General features: G+C 37.1%; 1 protein-coding gene across 2 annotated transcripts in view; it reads left to right on the forward strand.

Annotated features, from left to right (window-relative positions):
• The window catches only part of MPP7 (MAGUK p55 scaffold protein 7), a 215434-nt gene that overhangs the window by 174712 nt on the left and 20388 nt on the right, over window positions 1-20334 (forward strand). For both annotated transcript variants that reach the window (XM_061126383.1, XM_061126385.1), the window contains exon 12: window positions 10538-10708. In XM_061126383.1, coding sequence (XP_060982366.1) covers window positions 10538-10708 — 171 coding nt within the window. The remainder of the gene's footprint in view (window positions 1-10537; window positions 10709-20334) is intronic.

Here is a 20334-nt window from a genome sequence, read left to right on the forward strand (position 1 = left end):
AAAAAGCTAACTAGGCAGTGTAAGTTGTGCATTGTTTGCATAAAATTAATAAACTGAGGTTAAATTGATAGTATGCTATAAACATGAATTGTAGAAAATTACACCTTTGAAAGTATGTGTGTGTATATAAATACTTAAAAGTATACACACATGTACACATATGTGAATTATTAATAATTCACTTCCTCCTATAAACTCTAAACAACTTCCTTTAGTTTTGATGGTTGGTGTTAGAGTTAGTGTGTCTTTGGTGTGTGTGTGTACATGTGCATATGCTGACTTCCAAAGGGTGATTGCTTCTCAGTGGTAGAAATGCAAGCTTTAAAGATTCTGTCTCCTTTTTCCTACTACAATACAAAATAGTTCTTATGAAGAATAACTGGCCTTTGCTTTAACTGGTAAGAATTACAGAATGTTTTCACTCTGTTTAATTCATTATAGAAATTGTGTTATAAACAATTCACAAAGCACTGCTTATCACGCATCTGTCTTCCAACACAATTTCTTGCAAATGATCTCCTGAAAAATCATCAGTTTTTCTCCATTTCTGCTCCTGCTGGAGCACTTCATGCATTCTTTTAAAACAAGATCAGTTTTGGGACTTCTGTAAGTTAAGACTGTTCTTTCTATTTAACGAAAGTGTTTACCATCAAATTCAGTAAAAACAAATCCATTCATTTGTTATTTCTTTTAAAACTTATTTACCCATCTCTAATCCTGTATTTCTTCCTAATCCTGTTTCTTATTTGTCTCATGTTTAAGCACCAGTGAATCTCTAGTTACATTGCCTATTTTATAAATCTAGCATAAGATTCCATTTGTTCCAATATTCAGTCATTTTATTAAAGAATGTTATGTAGGTAAGTACAGCTGTGTTAAAATATACTGCTTTAATATTTTTCCAAAAAATAAAATTTATACAAAGAGAACATTTAGAAGTATTCTTTCAAACGTGGTACAGGTTCTTTCTTGAGTAAGAAAGAACTCTGCATAATCTCAACATGTCTGGAATACTACTTGGAAATATTCTCTCTGACAGAAACCATTCCTGCTTGGAGAATTTTAGGTTGCATAGACTCAACTTAAAAAAATAACATTAAAATTTCAAATCCAATTTTTCCCTTTTCAGAATTATATTTTTATATTCATTTTTATGTGTGCATACTGTATTTTCTTATAATTTTGAAAGAGTAAGTAAGACTCATTTCTTTATTAGCTGGCTGGAAGAAGATTAAATTCTCATATGGTTTTTCTTTTTCTTAAATGGTAATGCTGTGCTATACTTAAAAAAAATTGTTGATGGTATCAGGAAAACTTTTTAAGACCTAGGTGATTTTTTTTTCTTGGAAATTGCAGGTTGATATTTTATATTAGCTTCCATGATTTCATTAGATACTTTGAGTTTCTGTTTTTACTTTTAGCTGGAGATGAGCTGAAAAATTCAAGGGTATTTGTGGCATTTGAACATTTCTTTTATACTCAGAGCAACTTTGTACTTGTAACATTCCAGAAGTGAATTTTCCCTGTTCAAAAGCCTTTTCTTCCTTTTTATACAAAATTAGCATTGTATGGCCAGTTAATATAATCCATGATGACGTTCATTTTTCTTTTTTCCCCCCTCCGTGATACTGTTTTATAAGGTGGATATAGAAGGTGACTAATTCAGTCTATCTCCAGATCTCTGTGACTTTTACAGTTTTGTGCTGGCATTGCTTTTCAGTTTAAACTTTGTCCCAAGATTTTTACTTGTTTGTTGTTTTACGATATTCTTAATTATCCCTCTTTGTCTTTGGGATAATTTTACGGCTGGCATACTCTGGGAGCATCACTTCAACAATAACTTTGTTGTAGGATCATGTTACTACATAGTTTTTACATGTCTGTTGTGATTTATATCATCATAACAAGATTGACATTATATTCAAAATGTTTATTTTAATGGAAATTTTCAACATTTTGTTGTCAGAAGCCTATCATTATATAATCACTTCCAGCCACTTAGTTTTTATTAATGTGTACATGAGTTTTTTAAAAGTCTTAAAAAGTTCATTCATCGTAATATTTTCTTTTCCTTGTAATTAAGGTACCTACTGAACTCATTAAATATTTGCTTGGTCAAATTAATTCATTGTTTTAACAAAATAACTTTCATACAGTGTTTTTGGCTGTTCTCCCAATGTTGAAAAGTAGCACATTTTAGTACGTTTAAGGTGAGAAGAAAGAATTAAAATGCTTATTTTTATTTTCTTTTAAGAAACTAAGCCCTTTTCTTCACTGTGTTTGCATAAAATAAATGTATTTCTTCAAAAAATTAGGAACTTCTATAAATCTCTTAATTTTTGAGATGCTTATGACTGATATTGCTCTGTTATTAATTCAAGCAGGTTTCACTGAAACTCTTCTTTCCCAATCTGCAGGCATCTGTAACATTTAATATATTAAAGCTTATATTCTTAGAAACACTGAGGATGCATAGTTTCTAATGTTATTACCAGACTGGTTACAGAAATATCACCAAAGATGGAACCTGTACCATTTGAAAAGTCCACGTGGTCACATACTAGTATGTATTCTCTTATGGTTAACAGAGAGGCAGGTCACACTCTCGTTCACACATGTGATTTTTAAGGCTGTTAGTGTTGGTGGTGAGTTACCACGACTCTGTTGGAGGGTAAGGCCTTTTTTGTTACTAAAGATACTGCCCATAAAATGACCATGTATTTTTTTTTTTTAACAAAATGTCATAAATGTCAAAATTTTATGAAAGTAAGATCATTAAAGTGATAAATATTTACATTGTAAAAATCTTCACTGAAACTACTTATTTATGGGAGCCAAAGAAACTGATAACAATTTGTGATTTTAAAAAATCACATTCTGCTTTATTAGTTTAGTTCTAAGTTTCCGACAGCCAGGCTGCTTTTCCTTTACCCTCTTCACTTCTTAGGTGAGTCCGCTGGTTCTCTCTTTACCTGCCTTGATCTTTGATCTTTAGTTTTTATACTATATTCTCATTAAAAATTTTTTGCCATTGTTTTTGCTTTCATTGCTTTTTAAGTATTTAAGTGTTTTTATCTATTGGCTATTAAAACTTTGATCTATTTTCATAATCATTTCAAAATACAGGAAACTGGAACCTGCCTCTGAGACAACAGGCAAATGTATTTTCTGTTATATATTGATGTAACCTCACAGATACATCTACCAATAATGGATTTCATTTGTTTGGTGTTTTTGTGTATTTTTTAAATTGTAAAATTATGTAACATTATGGAAAGTCTTTTAAAAATAGGACAAAAATAGTTGCCCATAGCCCTCTTCCCCTAGCATATTGTCTGCTTTTATACTTTTTTAAGTATTCATACCACTTTTTATATTAGTAAAACTCAGTATAATTATGACTATTATATATGTCCAGTTTTTTCCATTTATTGCTATAGCAAATGCATTTCTTAATGGTGTTGTATAATTCTTTTTAAATTTTTATTTTACGTTGAAGTATAGTTGATTAACAGTGTTGTGTTAGTTTTAGGTGTCTAGCAAAGTGATCCAGTTATATATATACATGTATCTATTCCTTTTCAAGTTCTTTTCCCGCTTAGGTTATTATAGAATATTGAGCAGCATTTCCTGTGATATACTATAGGTCCTTGTTGGTCATGTATTTTAAATATAGCGGTGTCTTAAGCCCCTTTTCTTTGAAAAGGTGTTTCATAGTTAATAATTCCCATACTTCTATATATTTTGAATGCTTCAAGTTGTTTTTTTACTATTAAAAATATCACTAACATTTGAAATTATAGGATGTGAAAGTTGCTCAGTCGTGTCCAGCTCTTTGCGACCCCATGCACTATACAGTCCATGGAATTCTCCAGGCCAGAATACTGGAGTGGGTAGCCTTTCTCTTCTCCAGGGGATCTTCCCAAACCAGGAATCGAACCCAGGTCTCCTGCATTGTGGGCAGATTCTTTACCAGCTGAGCCACAGGGAAGCCTGAAATTATAGGATGGATAGATATAATACTTATCTATAATTATTTGAAGTTAATTTTAATACCAAATGAGTCTTAATTTACATATGTAAGCATTAAATTTAATACCCTTTTTGATGAATGGTGTTCTATCCATGGTGTTATATCAGTGATGTTATATAAATACTATTATATCAAATATAGTGAAGTAGTTTTGAAAATAACCAAATAACAACTGCCTGAGTTTAATTTTTTTTCTTCTTAAGAGAAATGTCAAGTCAAATCAGATTAGAAGTACATGCTAAAAAATTTTAGTTTCTCTCCTGAGCCTATGTTGTGAAAACACTTAAAACTACAAGTATTTGGAATAATCTCTATTGCCCTAGCAGATCAGGAGTACTTTGAGGGCAATGACACTGTTGCATATATTTTTCTATTTTACACATCATCTTAAATACAGAGGAATATCAAATATATATATATATATTTAATTATATTTGAAAATATCTTCTAACAGAAAAAGAGCTTATGATTTTTACTCCCTAAATTAAACTGCTGCTTCTCTTTGATAAACTTTTCCTAGTAAGTTATTTCACAAAACTACTGATGGCCCTACTGTACATCATAGGTAACTCTGCTCAATGTTATGTGGCAGTCTGGATGGGAGGGGAGTTTGGGGGAGAATGGATACATGTATATGTATGGTTGAGTCCCTCTGCTGCCCATCTGAAACTATCACAACATTGTTAATAGGCATACTCAGGTACAAAATAAAAAGTTTAGTAATAAAAGTCACTGCAGGCTTACCAGTTTTTCTCTTAAGCGTCTGTGTGTGTAGAATAACATTTCAAGCTTTCTTCTGGACTTTCATCGTTTAATATTTGAACCAAGGATTGTTTTCTTTTTATGGCACTAAGAGAAGAGTTACTTAAACCTGTTATAATGTTATGCCTGCCCCATTTGTTGTTGTGAGAATTAAATGAACCGACCCATATAAGTGCTTCAGATGGTGTCTGTCATCTGTAAGTTCTCAACAAACACCCACTACCACCACCCCCACTGCTTCTGTTGTTTTGATATTGAAATTAATAATAAGGGACTGATCTAAACTCAGACCAAGAATCACCTTTTTTTTTCTTTTGGTCAAAACATCATAACCCACTATCTGGTGTTTCAGTACAATGTGTGTATTAACATAAAGTTGGAAAAGGGTTGTTCAGTAAGGATTTCTGGGGACATTGGCTAATTACTTAGAAAACTATAAAGTTACAGCCTCCTCTCACAAACTTGATCTCATAATCATACCTGAGTAATTCCAGATAGATTTAAAAAATTAAGTGTAAAGCTATGTAACCTATTTTTTTAATTTAAGAAAATCTGGGTGTTTATCAGACTTACGGGTAGGAAAGTCCTAAAAATAGTGGAAGAAATTACAAAGTAAAGAAATTCACAGATTCAAATAAATAAACCTTTAAAATTTCTTTGAAAAGGAAAACTGAAAATCTTAACGTCTTTGCAATAAATAGGGCCAAGGGTTATGACCTTAAAAGATACATGTATGTGTATGCTATTTATGTAAACCCCCAAAAAAGTGATCAACAAGTATTAACCAACAATTCACAGAAGAAATAAATGCAAATGAGTTAAAAATGTGAAAAACAGGTTCAACTTAACAGTTAAAATGAAATGTTATATAATTTTTCACTTGTAAGATCACTAAAGATTTTTAAATGATTAGAAGTCCTTTGATGAGAGAATGGTAAAACAGGCAGTTATGCTTGCTGCCAGTGGAGATGTATGTTGTTATTAACCCATCTGAGAAGCATTTGGACAGTCCATCAAGCTTCTTGTAATTTGCCCTAATGAAGTCATCAGTGACAGAGAGTAACAGGAATGTACAGGAATGTTTATTGCAACTTGTGTCATCTTTTATAATAAAAAAATAAAATTTACTTTAAGCAGAACCACGCAACTAAGTAAGTTAGCGAGTTATCGTAAATTATTCCTGCTGGAAAATATTAGATAAGAAGTGTCTCCGAGTGATGAAGGGCTGACCCGCACCTGCGGTTTCTCTGTGAAGCCACTTTCCTATTGTAATAAAGCTGACGTGCTGTTCTCTTAAAAAAACACAAATCTCTAGCAGCTGTGGGTAAGAGCCATGGAAAAAGCTTGTCCATAAAAATGTTGAGCCAATTATAAATTACAAAAATGTGAAATATAAGGAAAAATATATTTTGCATGAAACCGTTCCCTTACTCCAAATTCCTTGTTAGTGCTGCTTTGCCGCTCCTGGTGTCTAAAAGCCAGCTCTTGCTAAGACGTGTGCACCGAAAACGAACTAGAATGAAATACGTTCTAGGTGATTTATTCCCATTTGCTGGAAAGAACCTTCTGCTTGCTTTCAATTTAAGTACACATTCTTGAGCTTCCTTTTAATACGAGAACCACCTAAGACCCGAAGGCCAGAAATGATTAACCCCTTTTCCTGACGTAGAGCTCACTCTCCTTTAAGCTTAGACTTAACCAAGCTGTGCTGACGTGCCCGCACTGTGTCACTGGAATTTGAAAATGATGGTCTCTGTGCTGCCTTGAGTGGCAGGCTTCTGTGTTACCTGGTTTGGCTTTGTTCTTATCTGAGAAACAAGTAACTACTCTGGATTTCATACCTTTTTTTATATCCTCTGTTTTGGCTGTTGTATTAGTTGTTCTGGGTTGGGGGTTTTTCTTGTTTTCTGACTCTGTTTTTGTGTATGCGTGTGTGTGTGTGCGCGCGCGCGTGCTTGTGCCTATGCATGTGTGGCTTTCCCGATGGCTCAGTGGGGAAAGAATCGCCTACAATGTGGGAGACACAGGAGATGTGGGTTTGCTCCCTGGATTGGAAAGATCCCCTGGAGGAGGAAATGGCAGCTCACTCCAGTATTCTTCTCTGGAGAATTTCATGGGCAGAAGAGCCTGGAGGGCTACAGTCCATGGGCGGGGGTCACAAACAGTCAGACACGAATGAGTGACATAAACGGCAAAACAACATATATTTGTATGTATGTATATGTGTGTCCATATGTATGGGTATGTGAGTGTATATATTTATTGTGTGGTGTAAATATGTGACATGTATACATGTGTGTGTTGAGGGAATGAGGGACCATAAGTAAGGACCAAAAAAAAAGAGAGATGCTCTCTAAATGTAACTGTAATAACAGAGATAGCACAGTCCTACAAAGAGTATCTTAGAAAAAATGAAAGGATAGGTAACATACACTGAATCTTTATCTCTTTAAAAATGCCTTGCTACTTTTAAAAGTTAACATATTTAAATCTGGATTTAATATTTTGTGTCTTTTATGACATCACTCAAACACGAAGCCCCTTCATTTGCTTTTCCCGGTCCTGCTAGACGTGTGCTATGTGAATAACAGGGAACACAGTGTGTTCCTGCCTTTGAGACACTTTCAGGTTAGGTGGGACCCAGTCCCACCAGTGCTAGTATCTATCTGTCAACTGTGTAAGGCGTTTATCATACGCCAGGTCCTGGGCAAATGCTTCACATAAATTGTTTAATCCTTAATATCCTGTGAGAGGTCAATAGCATTATCCTCATTTTAAAGCTGAGAAACGAGGCTTCAGAAAGTTTTTAAAACACTGGCGAGTCACCGAAGTTGGTAAGGAAGCCAGTGACCCAGGTCTGAGCCTTTAACACTCAGCGAGGAGCCCCTGCACCCATGGGATCCCAGTGGACCTGGCTGACTTTTTCCCTTTTGTTTTCTAAACGAGGCCCTGGGCCAAGACACTCAGGCCTCAGAACCTGTGGGAATTCTGCATGCGTGGTCATGGAAAACATGTGAGCGAGGTCAGGGCCGTGTCGTGGTGCGTGGGCCAGGGCAGGAGTGTCCCTGATGCGCTGGCCGGGCGGGGTCCCAGCAACCTGACGCTCTCCTCTCTGGGGCTGCTCCAGCCTTGAGCCTTCATGGACGCGGTGCTTTGTCCTTTTTGTCGGCTTTGTATGGGTATCTTTGTGAAAATCCCAAATGTGTCCGGCTTTCTTTGTCGAAATTGACATTAAGGAAATGAAATGGAAACGATAGTAGAATTTGAGGGGTTGCCTTTTTAAAATCCTGTTTAGAAAATCTGTTGTTGTGGTTTTAGTTGTTAGGTCATGTCCGAATCTTTTGCGACCCCATGGACTATATATATAGCCTGCCAGGCTCCTCTGTCCATGGGATTTCCAAGGCAAGAGTACTGGAGTGGGTTGCCATTTCCTTCTCCAAGGGATCTTTCTGATCCAGGAAATGAACCCACATCTCCTGCGTTGGCAGGCAGATTCTTTACCACTGAGTCACCAGAGATTTACCTTTAATTAAGTACCTTTTCTGTACCAAGTGCTGTTACAGCTCACATCCCCAAGTCACCCCCAGCTCCTCACTCTGCATGTCCATGGAGATCTCACATTAGAAATCTGGTTACCTTTTCTCTTTCCCCCACTATCTTCTTATTGTTTATGACAAAGGTGAAAACTTCAGTTAATCATAAAGACTCCATTAGGTAAGCATTTTCACTGAAATTCAGGATTTAGCTGGGATTCGTCGATTAGGAATTTTTCCAGTTTTCATTTTTGGATTCATGGTGTATGTCTTCGATCCATTTCTGTGCCAGATGTTTGTAGTGACTTGAGGAAACCCCTCCCTCCATATGAGAAATAATTGTGAAGGAATTTTTAGTTCTACCTGCTAATCCTACAGGACATCTCATGAGTCTTTCCCCCAAAAATACAAAACATAATTACAGTTTGTCCTCTGACCCTCACCATAGAAGTTTGACTTCTCTGTGCAGCTGAGATTCTTAGAATTCACCCATCTTTTCTTCATTCTAGGACCAGGTTTGGTACATTTCCTCTTCTTTGTCCCTGAAATCTCACCTTTCTTTGTAAGATGATATGTTTCATCATTTATTCTGTTTGCTTTTTCCTTTTGTCTTTAATAAGGATTATTAGAGCAGCTGTCTTCCTTGTTTCAAATTCTTTGTAAATCTTCTCCCTCAAAGACCAAGTATCTCAAGATCAGACCGACTCTTAGTGGGTTCCAGGAACATATTATCAGAATGTATTATCATTTATCACTCCATTTTTAATATTTTGATTTTTATTAAACTGTGACTCTATAAGGTGAGTGATAGAACTCCATGGACATTCATTAATTATTTAATATTGCCTTTATTTTGAATATTAATTTTTAAATCCAATAGTAATATTTATTTTTCTTTGTGTTCTCTAAAATTCACATTATTGCATTTTATTATAAAATACCTTTATTAAAGATTTTTTCCTGTTTACCAGATTTGATTAGTATTCTTTTTAAAGAGAATCTGTTTTTATACATTTAAAAATATGCTTGCATTTGTTTTATGTTATGGAACTGATAATAGAATATTTACCATATTGTAATAAGCAGACTGTTGCCTCCCTTTAAAGTCTGGATTTTGAGAGTGTTCGTTAGGCCAAGAATCCTTAAATGATGTGTATGGTAAATACCACTCTTCAGGAAAAGATATTAAACCAGAATGATATAACTATGTGAAGAACAAGCAGAATGAAATAGGGTTTGCCTGAGACAAGGAACTTTTGCCTTCGCTTTTCTAAGCCAACATTTCAAATGACAGCAGTGTGCTGGAGGGAGCTGTTTAAGCAGACAGGAAACTTACTTACATACTTGAAAAGGTGTTTTAGTAAAAGATGACACAGTATTAATAAGAGGATACAATCGTGACTCGGAAACTTATTTTCCAATTTCAGTCAGCTTCACATTATAAAGGGCTTCCCTAATGACTCAGATAGTAAGGAATCTGCCTGCAATGCAGGAGGCCCAGGTTTGATCCCTGAGTTAGGAGGATGCCCCAGAGAAGGGAATGGCTATTCACTTCAATATTAGCATAGAATTTCTATAGGAGAAAAGAACCTGAGGCTTGGTCATTTACTCCACCCACTGGGGTCTCAGAGCAGTGAAGTAACTTGATGTCAGTGATAGTCTGGTTCTGTCTGTCTGATCCCATGCAGAGGCCTTTTGGACACTGCTCTCCCTAACTTTAGTTTTCTTTCTGTTTAACAATAGATGCTGTCTGTGCCTCAGGGATGTTGTTATGCTGTGCTTAGAACACAGTGTTAAAGATTCTAGTATTTATGAATGGGAGAATTCATCATTTATATTTAAAAGGTTTTTGCAGTGCTTTTAACTTTTTCTTACAGTTGTGTTCATCAGTCTGTGAAAAAATGTTCTTTATGATATCTGACCTCTTTATTTTGTTTCCTGATTTTTGAAAAGAACTCTATGATTGGGAAGCAAATAAAACTTAAAATATTATAACTATATCATTAAATGTTAGATGATTCTTTTATCAGTTGTTTTAATGAAATCTTGGAGGATCTATTTCCCTTTTATTACTCAGTGCACTGGTAATGATATTATGGTAAATAAAATCCAGCCCAACTTTGAGGGCTTTTTTTTCTTAATTTTTTTTTTTAGAGGGGGTGTCTTTTTTTAGTTCTAACTGCTAAAAATAGTTTTTTTGTATTTGCAGCTGGTTTTAGAAGAAGTTTCCGTCTTAGTAGAAAAGATAAGAAAACAAATAAATCCATGTATGAGTGCAAGAGGAGTGACCAGTACGACACAGCCGATGTGCCCACGTATGAGGAAGTCACACCCTACCGACGGCAGACGAACGAGAAGTACAGACTCGTCGTCTTGGTTGGTAAGTGATGGGTGTGTGTGATGCTGAGGAAGTGAGACAGTGAGACTTTAACTTCAGAGGGCACAATGCTGGAAGTTTTCACGTGAAAAAAAAAAAATCTCAAACACGTTTTGTCCTCTAAAATGAAATCTTTGTAGTCTTTTTGTACTTACGACATTGAGACTTTCAAGATACCTGTGTCATGGGATTGGCATTTTACTGGACCTTCTCTCTGTAGCAGTGTGCACGTACTAATTACTTAGTACTAATTAATTCAGTCGTGTCTGACTCTCTGTGACCCCATGGACTGTAGCCTGCCAGGCTCCTCTGTCCATGGGATTCTCCAAGCAAGAATACTGCAGTGGGTTGCCATGCCTTCCTCTAGGGAATCTTTCTGACCCAGCAATCAAACCTGTGTCTCTTGTGTCTCCTGCATCAGCAAGTGGGTTCTTTACCACTAGCGCCACTTGGGAAGCCCCTTTCTCTGCCTTCTTTGGATTTCTTTTTCTTTTTCCATTTTTATCAAGTTGAATTTTTGATCACACAACCAAAACCCCTTTAAAAATGTTTAAGTATTAACTGGGCATAAATTTAAATTTGCCTCTAAGCACTGCATCCTACAACTTTTGATTTATTGTGTTTTTATAACATATCATTAAGGTCAGAATATTTTCTAATTTCTGTTGTAACTTCTTTGATCAGTGAGTTGTTTACATATGTGCTATTTAATTTTCAGATACTTAGGGATTATCCAGGTATCTTTTGGCTATTGATTTCTTGTCTAATTCCATTATAGTCAGAGAATATGCTTTGTATTATTTCAATTATGTTTTTAAGTTTGTCAGAACTTGTTTTTTTTTTTAGCCCAGAATACAGACTGTGTTGTTGAATTTTCTGTGTGTACTTAAAAAGAATGTGTTCTGTTGTTGTTGAATAGAGTATTTTATACATATTATGTAAGTCAAGTAGGTTGATATTATTATTCAGGTCTTCTGTATTTTTATTAATTATTTGTCCACTTGCTCTGTTAATTGTCGGGAGAAGACTGTTAAATTCTCTAACTGTAGATATGTCTATTTCTCTTTTCACATTAGTCCACCTTTACTTAATAGATTTAGAAGCTCTGTTGCTGGATGGATACACATTTAGGAGTATTATGTTTTCTTAGTGAAGTCGCTTTTATTGTGTAATGTTCTTTTTTTATCCCTGGTAATATTCATTATCCTGAAGTCACTTTATGTGATATATAACATAGCCACTCAAGCTTTCTTTTGCTTATTATTTGCCTGGTACATCACTTTCTTTTACTTTAACCCATCTGTGTCTTTTAGACAGGATAGTATTGGGTTTTGTTTTAGTTATCCAATTTAATAATCAGTGTCTTTTACTGATATGTTTAAAGTTTAATATAGGGCTTCTGTGGTGGCTCAGACAGTAAAGACTCCACCTGCAATGTAGGAGACCTGGGTTTGATCCCTAGGTTGGGAAGATCCCCTAGATGAGGGCATGGCAATCCACTCCAGAATTCTTGTCTAGAGAATCCCCATGGACAGAGGAGCCTGGCGGGCTACATTCCATGGGGTCGCAAAGAGTCTGACACAACTGAGCGACTAAGCACACACATATATGTTCATATTAAATTTATATTTAACTATTGATATGGTTGGATTTAAGCCTACTATTGATATTTTATGACTTGTTTTCTGTTTGACTTCTTGTACTTTTCAAAATTTTTCTTTGTTCCCCTTTCCTGCCTTCTTTTGGGTTATGTGACTATTTTTTTTCTTATTTGATACTAATATATTGATGACTTTTTGGCTTTATCTCTATGTGTAATTATTCTCTAGTTGTTTTCAAGTTTTTTCCTTATCTTTGATTTTTAGCACTGATTACTGTGTGTCTTTTGAATTTAACCTGACTGCATTTCCCAGACTTCTAAAATCTGAAAATTTATGACATTCATCAAACTTTTGGCCATTTTTTTTTTTCCAAGTTTTTTTTTTTTTTGACCCAACCTCTTTCCCCTCTACTGAGACTCCAGTAGCACATATGTTAGACCCTTTAAGGTGGTCTCACAAGTTCTTACAACTTTTTTCCCAGAGCTTCTCTGTTGTTCAAATTTGATGATTTCTTGTTGTTGTTGTTGTTGTTTTTTCCTCAAGATCTCTGACTCTTTTCCTCATTACCTGTTTTGCTGTTTAGCCCACTGAGCAATTTTTTTTCTTTCTGGTATTTTCTTCATTTGGGAGATTACTAGTTCTTTTTCATAGTTTTTGCTTATTTTGTAAGAACTGTATGTTTCCAGTCATTTCAGGTGTGTTTATTTTTACCTCCTGAAGCTTAGTCACTCTCTCATCTTAGATGATTCCAGCATCAGGGTTATCTTAGGGTTGGCATCTGTTGATTGTATTTCTCCTTGAGAATTGTTCACCTTTACCTTGTTCTGTTTGTCAAATCATTTGTTTCATATCTTGGATGTTCTGAACATTATTTCATATAGAATTTGGGTCTTACTAAATTCCTCTGGATTATGCTGTTTTTAGCAGGCTATTAACCTGGCTAGGCTCCCAGGTTAGGCCAGGCTCTTCACTGCTTTTGGTCTGTGCCATGCATATGACCCTTGGGGCAACAGAGACTTAGACATTGGTTTACATCTTAGTTTGTTTCTCAGAGCCTCTGTTGTGCTTCTTCGGGTTCATCTCAGTCATCACAACTTTTGTGGGATCTCAGCTGCACAGCCTGCTGCTCCAGGGTGCAGCTCTGAGACAGAGCCTCATCCTCTGGGCAAAGCCAACAAAGAGAAGAAAAATAAAATGGGAAACTTCACCCCTTGGAGGCTTCCTTTCATAGCTTAGTTGGTTAAGAATTTGCCTGCAATGCAGGAGACCCGGGTTTAATCCCTGGGTCGGGAAGATCCCCCTGGAGAAGGAAATGGCAACCCACTTCAGTATTCTTGCCTGGAGAATTCCATGGACAGAGGAGCCTGGCAGGCTACAGTCCATGGGGTTGCAAGAGTTGGACACGACTTTGCGATTAAACCACCACCACACCTCCTTGGGGCTCACCTCTCTGTCTGGACCTGACTTCCTTTTACACTCTGCCTGCTTTTGTTTGCTTCTCCAGAACCCCCAGATCATTGCTTTTTGTGTGCTGTCCAGAGGTTTCAATTGTAATCAGTGGGTCAGACAGACTGTGTTAGGCTTCCCCCACCAGCGTGAAGCTGGAACTCCCATCATACACAGCTTGCCTCTGTGGAGACAGGCATTCCCAATCAGCCTTCTCAGAAATGGACAACACAGCCCTCACTGACATCTCCCCTACCCAGTTTCAAAGGGCGTTGGGACAGAATAAAAACACAGCATCACCCCAACTACCTTTTCAGGTAAATTAATGCTCCCAGAAATCTGTATCACAGCATTCCATTATCAGCTCCAAATCACAGTGGTCTGCAGTGTTTGGATGCTGCTTTACATGAGCACTGATTGTCTAGATCCACGGCCATTGAACTAAAATATATCTAGATAAAATCTTTAATGAAGAAGTTAATTTTATTTTTAAAATTTATTTGGCTATGTTGAGTCTTAGGTGCAGCACGTGAGCTCAGTAGTAGTTACTCCGCGGCATGTGGGATCTTAGTTCCCCGACCAGGGATCAAACCTGCAACCCCCACGTTGGAGGGGAGTCCTGAGGCTAATTTAATTGTGGGCACTTATCTTGCCCTAAATCCCCTTTGTCCCTTGATCTTTGGTTTCCTGGCACCTGACCTCTAAGTTGAATGTGGATCTGTCTAGTAAGCCAGGTGCCTTAGTTTCTAACCACATACTGTGTGCTCTTGTCACTGTATGTTTATACTCTAGGCAAGATCCTAGGGCTTTCTTCACTTTAATTTTAGTTGTTCAGCCTCTGACGTCACTCAGCCTGCAGTGACTGCTCTTAACTGTCCCCTTCTTGGAATTCCTTAGGTTTCTGAGACCTGATTTCTCAGGGGAAATTTTCCTTTCATCTCCCCAAAGGGGTATTAACTCCAAGATACTCCCACACTGGGGATGTTCAGTGTTGATGCTTCAAAGTGGTGTAGTCAGTGAAGAGTCTTATTTCCTTTGCTATGCATTTCTCCCCACAAACGAGTCCTTCCTCTTTGGAGTTTTCCAGGCCTTGAGTAAATAATTCTTTGCATTTCTTCATCATCAACTAAAACACTCCTTTTTGTGACTTAGGTTTCTCTATTACAAACTGAGATCTAACTGTAATGTTTTCTTACTCTCTGCTGCTCCCAACTGCTTTCAAACTGTCCCAACTGTTTTTTCAGTTTTAACTTGTTTCTTAGGCAGGTCCTGCCCTTCCTGAGCCCTGTGTCATAGCAGGGGCTGATCTGTATTGAGTCCAGGCACTGTGCTCAGGGCTATGCTGTTATTATTTCATCAGCCCTCACTGTGACTATTAGGTAAATACTTTTCATGTCCCCGTTTTACAGAAGAAACTCAAGCACACAGATGAGAGAAGTCGGTCACTGGCCCTGGATCAAGCTTCTAAGCTGTGGAGCCCATTCGGTCCCAGACAGTTCAAGACCAGAGCCTGTTCCTCATCTCCCTGTGGAGTACTGCTTCTGATCTGCAAAATCAGGGCTGTGTTGACACTGTGTGCCAGTCCTGAATACCCTACTTTTCTCTTTTTTCCTTTGGTTTGGGGCCCTCCATTCATTTTCCTAACAGAAAACGCCTTAACGTTCTGTGATAGGTCAGTTCCGAGTCTCTTGAGAGCCTCTCTGTGCACCAGATCCCCAGCCTGTCACATTTTCTCTGGAGGCAGGGTGGGCCAGGGTCTGGTCAGGTCTGCCTTCCCCGCGCTGGCCACATGGGGCACCATATTGCACACAGCATGACTGGTCCACTTTCCTGATCCTTGAGTTTGCCAGCAGTTCGCTAAAGCATCCTAGCAGGTTTGCCTGCTCTCTCCTCCAATCTGTTCACACATTCGGCAGCCCCCCACCCCGCCGCCCTCTCGGCCACCAGGGAGGATTCCTGGGCTTGCTTTTACCATCTGCTTTGTCTACAGCCTTCAGTCCCCTGGTCCTGTCATGATGGTGTAGACAGAGACCCCCACTATCCCCGAGGCCACCAACCCTGACTCAGCCAGCCTGGACTCCAGTGCTTCTCAAACTTCAAAAGGCATTTGAGTCACTTGTGAATCTTGTTAAAATTCTGATCTGGGAGTCCCAGGCGAGGCCAGAGATTCTGCATTTTGCTTTTTACCTGTTGCTCCTTGTGACACTGAAGTGCTTGGCCCGTACAGCCTAGGGAAGCCCCTTGCTCTGTTTGGTTGGGTTCAGTTGCCATTGCGTTCTTTGTTGATTGTTGCCAACAGGCTGCAATTTATTGAGTTGACCAGAAAGTTCATTTGCGTTTTTCTATAACATCTTATGAGAAGACCTAAACGAACCTTTTGGCCAACCCAGTATTTTGATTTTCTACTTTTCTTAGCATCACACTTCCATTTTGTTCTTTGTCATGCATATCTTATAATGATGGTTTTAAAACTACTGATTTTGTCTTAATAGACAGTCTATTGTCTTAATATATTCTGAATTTGCTCAGTGATATTTATCTATTTAAAGCAACTGGTTTATTATTGTTTTTAGTCTTCTGAAATTTTTATTGGAAAAATAAGTTTATATGAAACTCTAGCTCCTTACACTTCATTTCTCTATTTGGGAACAAGGGCTGGTTAAAAAATAGTTTTAATAATGCAGAACTTTTAAAGTCCATATTATAGCAGAACAGACTTAATGGAGAATACTGGTCTTATTTTTTTGTGATGTTAAAGTACATATTATACCCAGGCAAATAGAATATCCTGTATCTCTATGTGAAATAGAGAAAGAAAATCACATTAAAATACTAAATTCACACAGACTACTTCTCTTGTTTCTACTAAAGGAAGGGTTTGTTTGGAAACCTTTTAAAATCAGGAATGCTTGCACAGGTGGGGGTGTTGAAGTGGTTCAGCTGTGTCTTTTGTCTTCTCCTGAGCTGTGGTCTCTATAGACTGCGCTTCTAAGAATTTCCCATTGTTCACTTTCTTCTATGTGCTCACCACTCAGAAAATCTTCCAGCTTGTCCCATATGGTACTGTTGAAGGTATCCATTTATTGTCTCGAGAAATCTCCATCTGTTAGGTCCCATGATGGTATAGTGCAGGACAGTGTGGATGGTGACAAGCAGGACAGTTCCCTGTTCAGTTCTGTAATTCAGTATATGGGGACACAACACCTGCACATTTCACAGTTCCTCTGGCTGCAGTTTCTTCATCTAAAAAATGAAAATAGCAAGATCACCTGCTTCCTAAGGTTGTTTGAGAGCTAAAGGAAATATTTACAACGGGTTTAGACCAATACCTGGCCCTACTAATGTTTCAATAAAATGGAGTTCTTGTATCTTAGCTATAAATACTATTGAAATGTTCAAATATGAATAGGCCTCTGCTAATTTGAAAGCTCAGTGTTCAAAATACTTAATAAATTAGATTATTTAGCCATTTATCATCATCTAAAAGAGTGTCCAGCAGTGGATTAAAATTTTGGAAATTCTCATTCCTGCATTAACTGTTTGCCTTTCCTAATTGTAAAAATTATATTTAAAAAATAGTTCTCGGATGCTGTAATGTGTGTGTGCTAAGTTTTCAGTTATGTCCAACTCTTTGTGACTCCATGGACTCTAGCCAGCCAGGTTCCTCTGTCCATGGGATTCTCCAGACAAGAATACTGGAGTGGGTTGCCATGCCCTCTTCCAGGGGATCTTCCTGACCCAGTGATCGATCCCACATCTCTTATGTCTCTTGCATTGGCAGGCGGGTTCTTTACCACTGGTGCCACCTGGGGAGCCCATAATGTACAGAGATGGAAAGAATATAAGCATATTCCTCCAGCCTCATTTGTTTTCTCCCAGTATTCGCAGAGCCACTGGGAATAATGGTGTTTGCCCTGAAACTGTTAGATAAGTATCATTAAAAGGCTGTTCAGAATCTCTACATTGTTTTTTTTTTTTTACCATATTATTGTGTGATTTTAATTCTTGGACTTAATGTTCAGGAAGTTAAAATTATCTAAGTTGTTCACATGGCAAAAATATGACAGGGGACTTTGAACCTTGATCAGAAGTATTTAATTTTCTCTTCATTTTGAAAAGATGCTATTCCAAGCCACATTTTAGCCACTAAAACATCTCTGTGACAGTTTCTGTTATATTCCCCTCTGCATTTAAAAGTATTTTCCAAAAGTATGTTAAAACTAAGTATACTAAATTTAGTGCATTTTCTATATGTGTTATCTTTAGCAAAACCTGACTTTTTAAAGAGTAAAGTAAAAAAGCCAAATACTAAGTGTGTGTTTGCAGGGAGAAGGGATCAGGGAGAAAGCTTTGGTGTTAAAAAGCTACTAAAACATTTCACAGCTTAAGGCAGTAAAGAGCACAAATTCATCTTGCGGATAGTCAGACAATTTGTGACTTGTTCTGTCTGGTTATGAGACATAGGAGGAAACTGATGATAAATCTTTCTTTATATTTCACGTTTCTAGCTTGAGCATGAAGTACTATTCCTTCTCCATTCTGCGGAGTCTTGTATGTCGCCTAAAGTCTGCCTTGGGGAAGTAGTTTGAATAAATCGACCTTTATAGGACTGTCACCATTTTCCCATAAAACTGGCAAAACAAAAAGTCTTCCACATAAAGCAGAGAGGAAAGTAAGCAGTTAAGACTAACTATAAATGTTAATATGTTTATCAGCATTCCTATAACTTTTGTTGAAGGTTGATTGAATGTTAGTGGGAATTAAGAGTCTGCTCTGCAGGGTTTTATATGGACAACTGTAAACGCCAAAGTTATAATTGAAGTCTATGAGTGGGTGATGGATTTAAAATTATAATCCTTGTATATAAGAGGTAAATATGATCTTTATTAGAACAGTTGGCTTTTTATGCTATTGGTCTGTCTTACATGTTTATACTCTGGCAGCCTTTCTGGGCATAAATCACACTGATGTTCGTTCAGTGGATTTGTGTGGGTAGGAACAGACGGTGCCTGGCACTGTTCTAGATGTGTGAGTCCATCACTGAAGAGCACAAACATTGTTTCCCTGGGAAGGACATATAGACAGAAAACATATTCATAATAAATTATTAATAAATAATAAAGTCAATCATATTGTACTTAGAGGGTGATAAATGATGTAGAACATAAAAGCAGAGTAGAATCAGGGGACTTGCACATTGGCCGTTTTAAATAAAGATCATGGTAGCCTCATTGAAAAAGTTGCATTTTTCAAACAAACTGTTGAGTAAAGAAATTATCCATGCTCTGTTCTACTCAGCTAAGGCAGACTCAAGGATGGTTTTATCTTGCCTTTTAGTTTTATTGCACTCTTATCATAACCCTGAGTCAAGGGTGAGACAAATATACTTAAAAGTCATTCTTATCTAAGTCTGGTGTAATAGCTGCTTTGGAAAAAATAATGCTGTTTCAACAAGCTTCCTACTTCCTTTTTCTTTTTGTTCTCCTTCTCTTTTTCTTCTCCTCCTCCTCCTGACAGCAACGTAAAAATTGATGCTTCATTAATTGCATTTTTCTCTCACTATGAAAGCAACAGAGGAAAGAAAATCAATTTCTCTCAAGGCTCGTTATGAACTGCCAAGTTGCTATGTTTTCTATATAGTTTGATTCCCAGGGAACTTTAAATTGAGTTTTATAAACAGATCTGTCACTCCCCAACACAAAAATCCAGCCACCCACTAATGTGATCATTGTAAGATTGTGAGTCAAACAGCTTGATTGTTTTCATTTTATGCCTTAAGCAGCGAATATAGTAGTGCTACAATATGATAAGTAGACTTTTGATAACATGGATCTGATCCAAGGGATACCTAGAGATTTCATTTGATTTGTTTTGCAATAAATCAAATGAGTAAGTGTGGCTTTTTTTAGGTCACAAAAAACAGTTTGGATATTTATTGCAGTCTTCAGTAATTCTGGTGTTTCACTAGACAGTAAGAGTGACAAGTCTGGCCAATACCATAACACGGCTGGGAGAAAATGCAGAAGGACTGTCATGTTGAGCAGTACAGGTACACTGGAGGTAAACACACAGAAAAAGCTGCACTGTGTCAGCTGCTTCCCACATAATATACCGTCTTCATGTTGTGCCAGCCTGTTCAGAGATCAGTAACAGACGTGAACAGTACTTGGTCAGAGCAACAGATTTCTTTCCAATATGCAATTTACTGTTAGACGTAAATAAAAATTATCTTCTTCATACATTTGGCTTTTAGATGAGTGTACAGTATGTTAAGACTAATTGGGCTCATCTCTACCCACCTGAATCTCTTTCTGAGAAGTTTATTTCCTAACAGATTAATGCTATGATTTTTAGCATATTGACCTTTTATGTGTAAGGTACCACCCATCCCAATGTACATTATTAAATTCATCAGCCTTAAGAAAAACTACAACTAAAATCTGTGCTGGATGTTTACAAATTAGAAATTACTTTATGCTAACTCTTTGTAGGACTACACGAGTGTCATTTGAAAAAAAATACCATGTTTCATTGGTCTCTGTAAACATGATTTTCACAATAGTAATACATTATTGTTCTAGT

Source organism: Dama dama, chromosome 23, assembly GCF_033118175.1.
Source record: "Dama dama isolate Ldn47 chromosome 23, ASM3311817v1, whole genome shotgun sequence".
Lineage (NCBI taxonomy): Eukaryota > Metazoa > Chordata > Mammalia > Artiodactyla > Cervidae > Dama > Dama dama.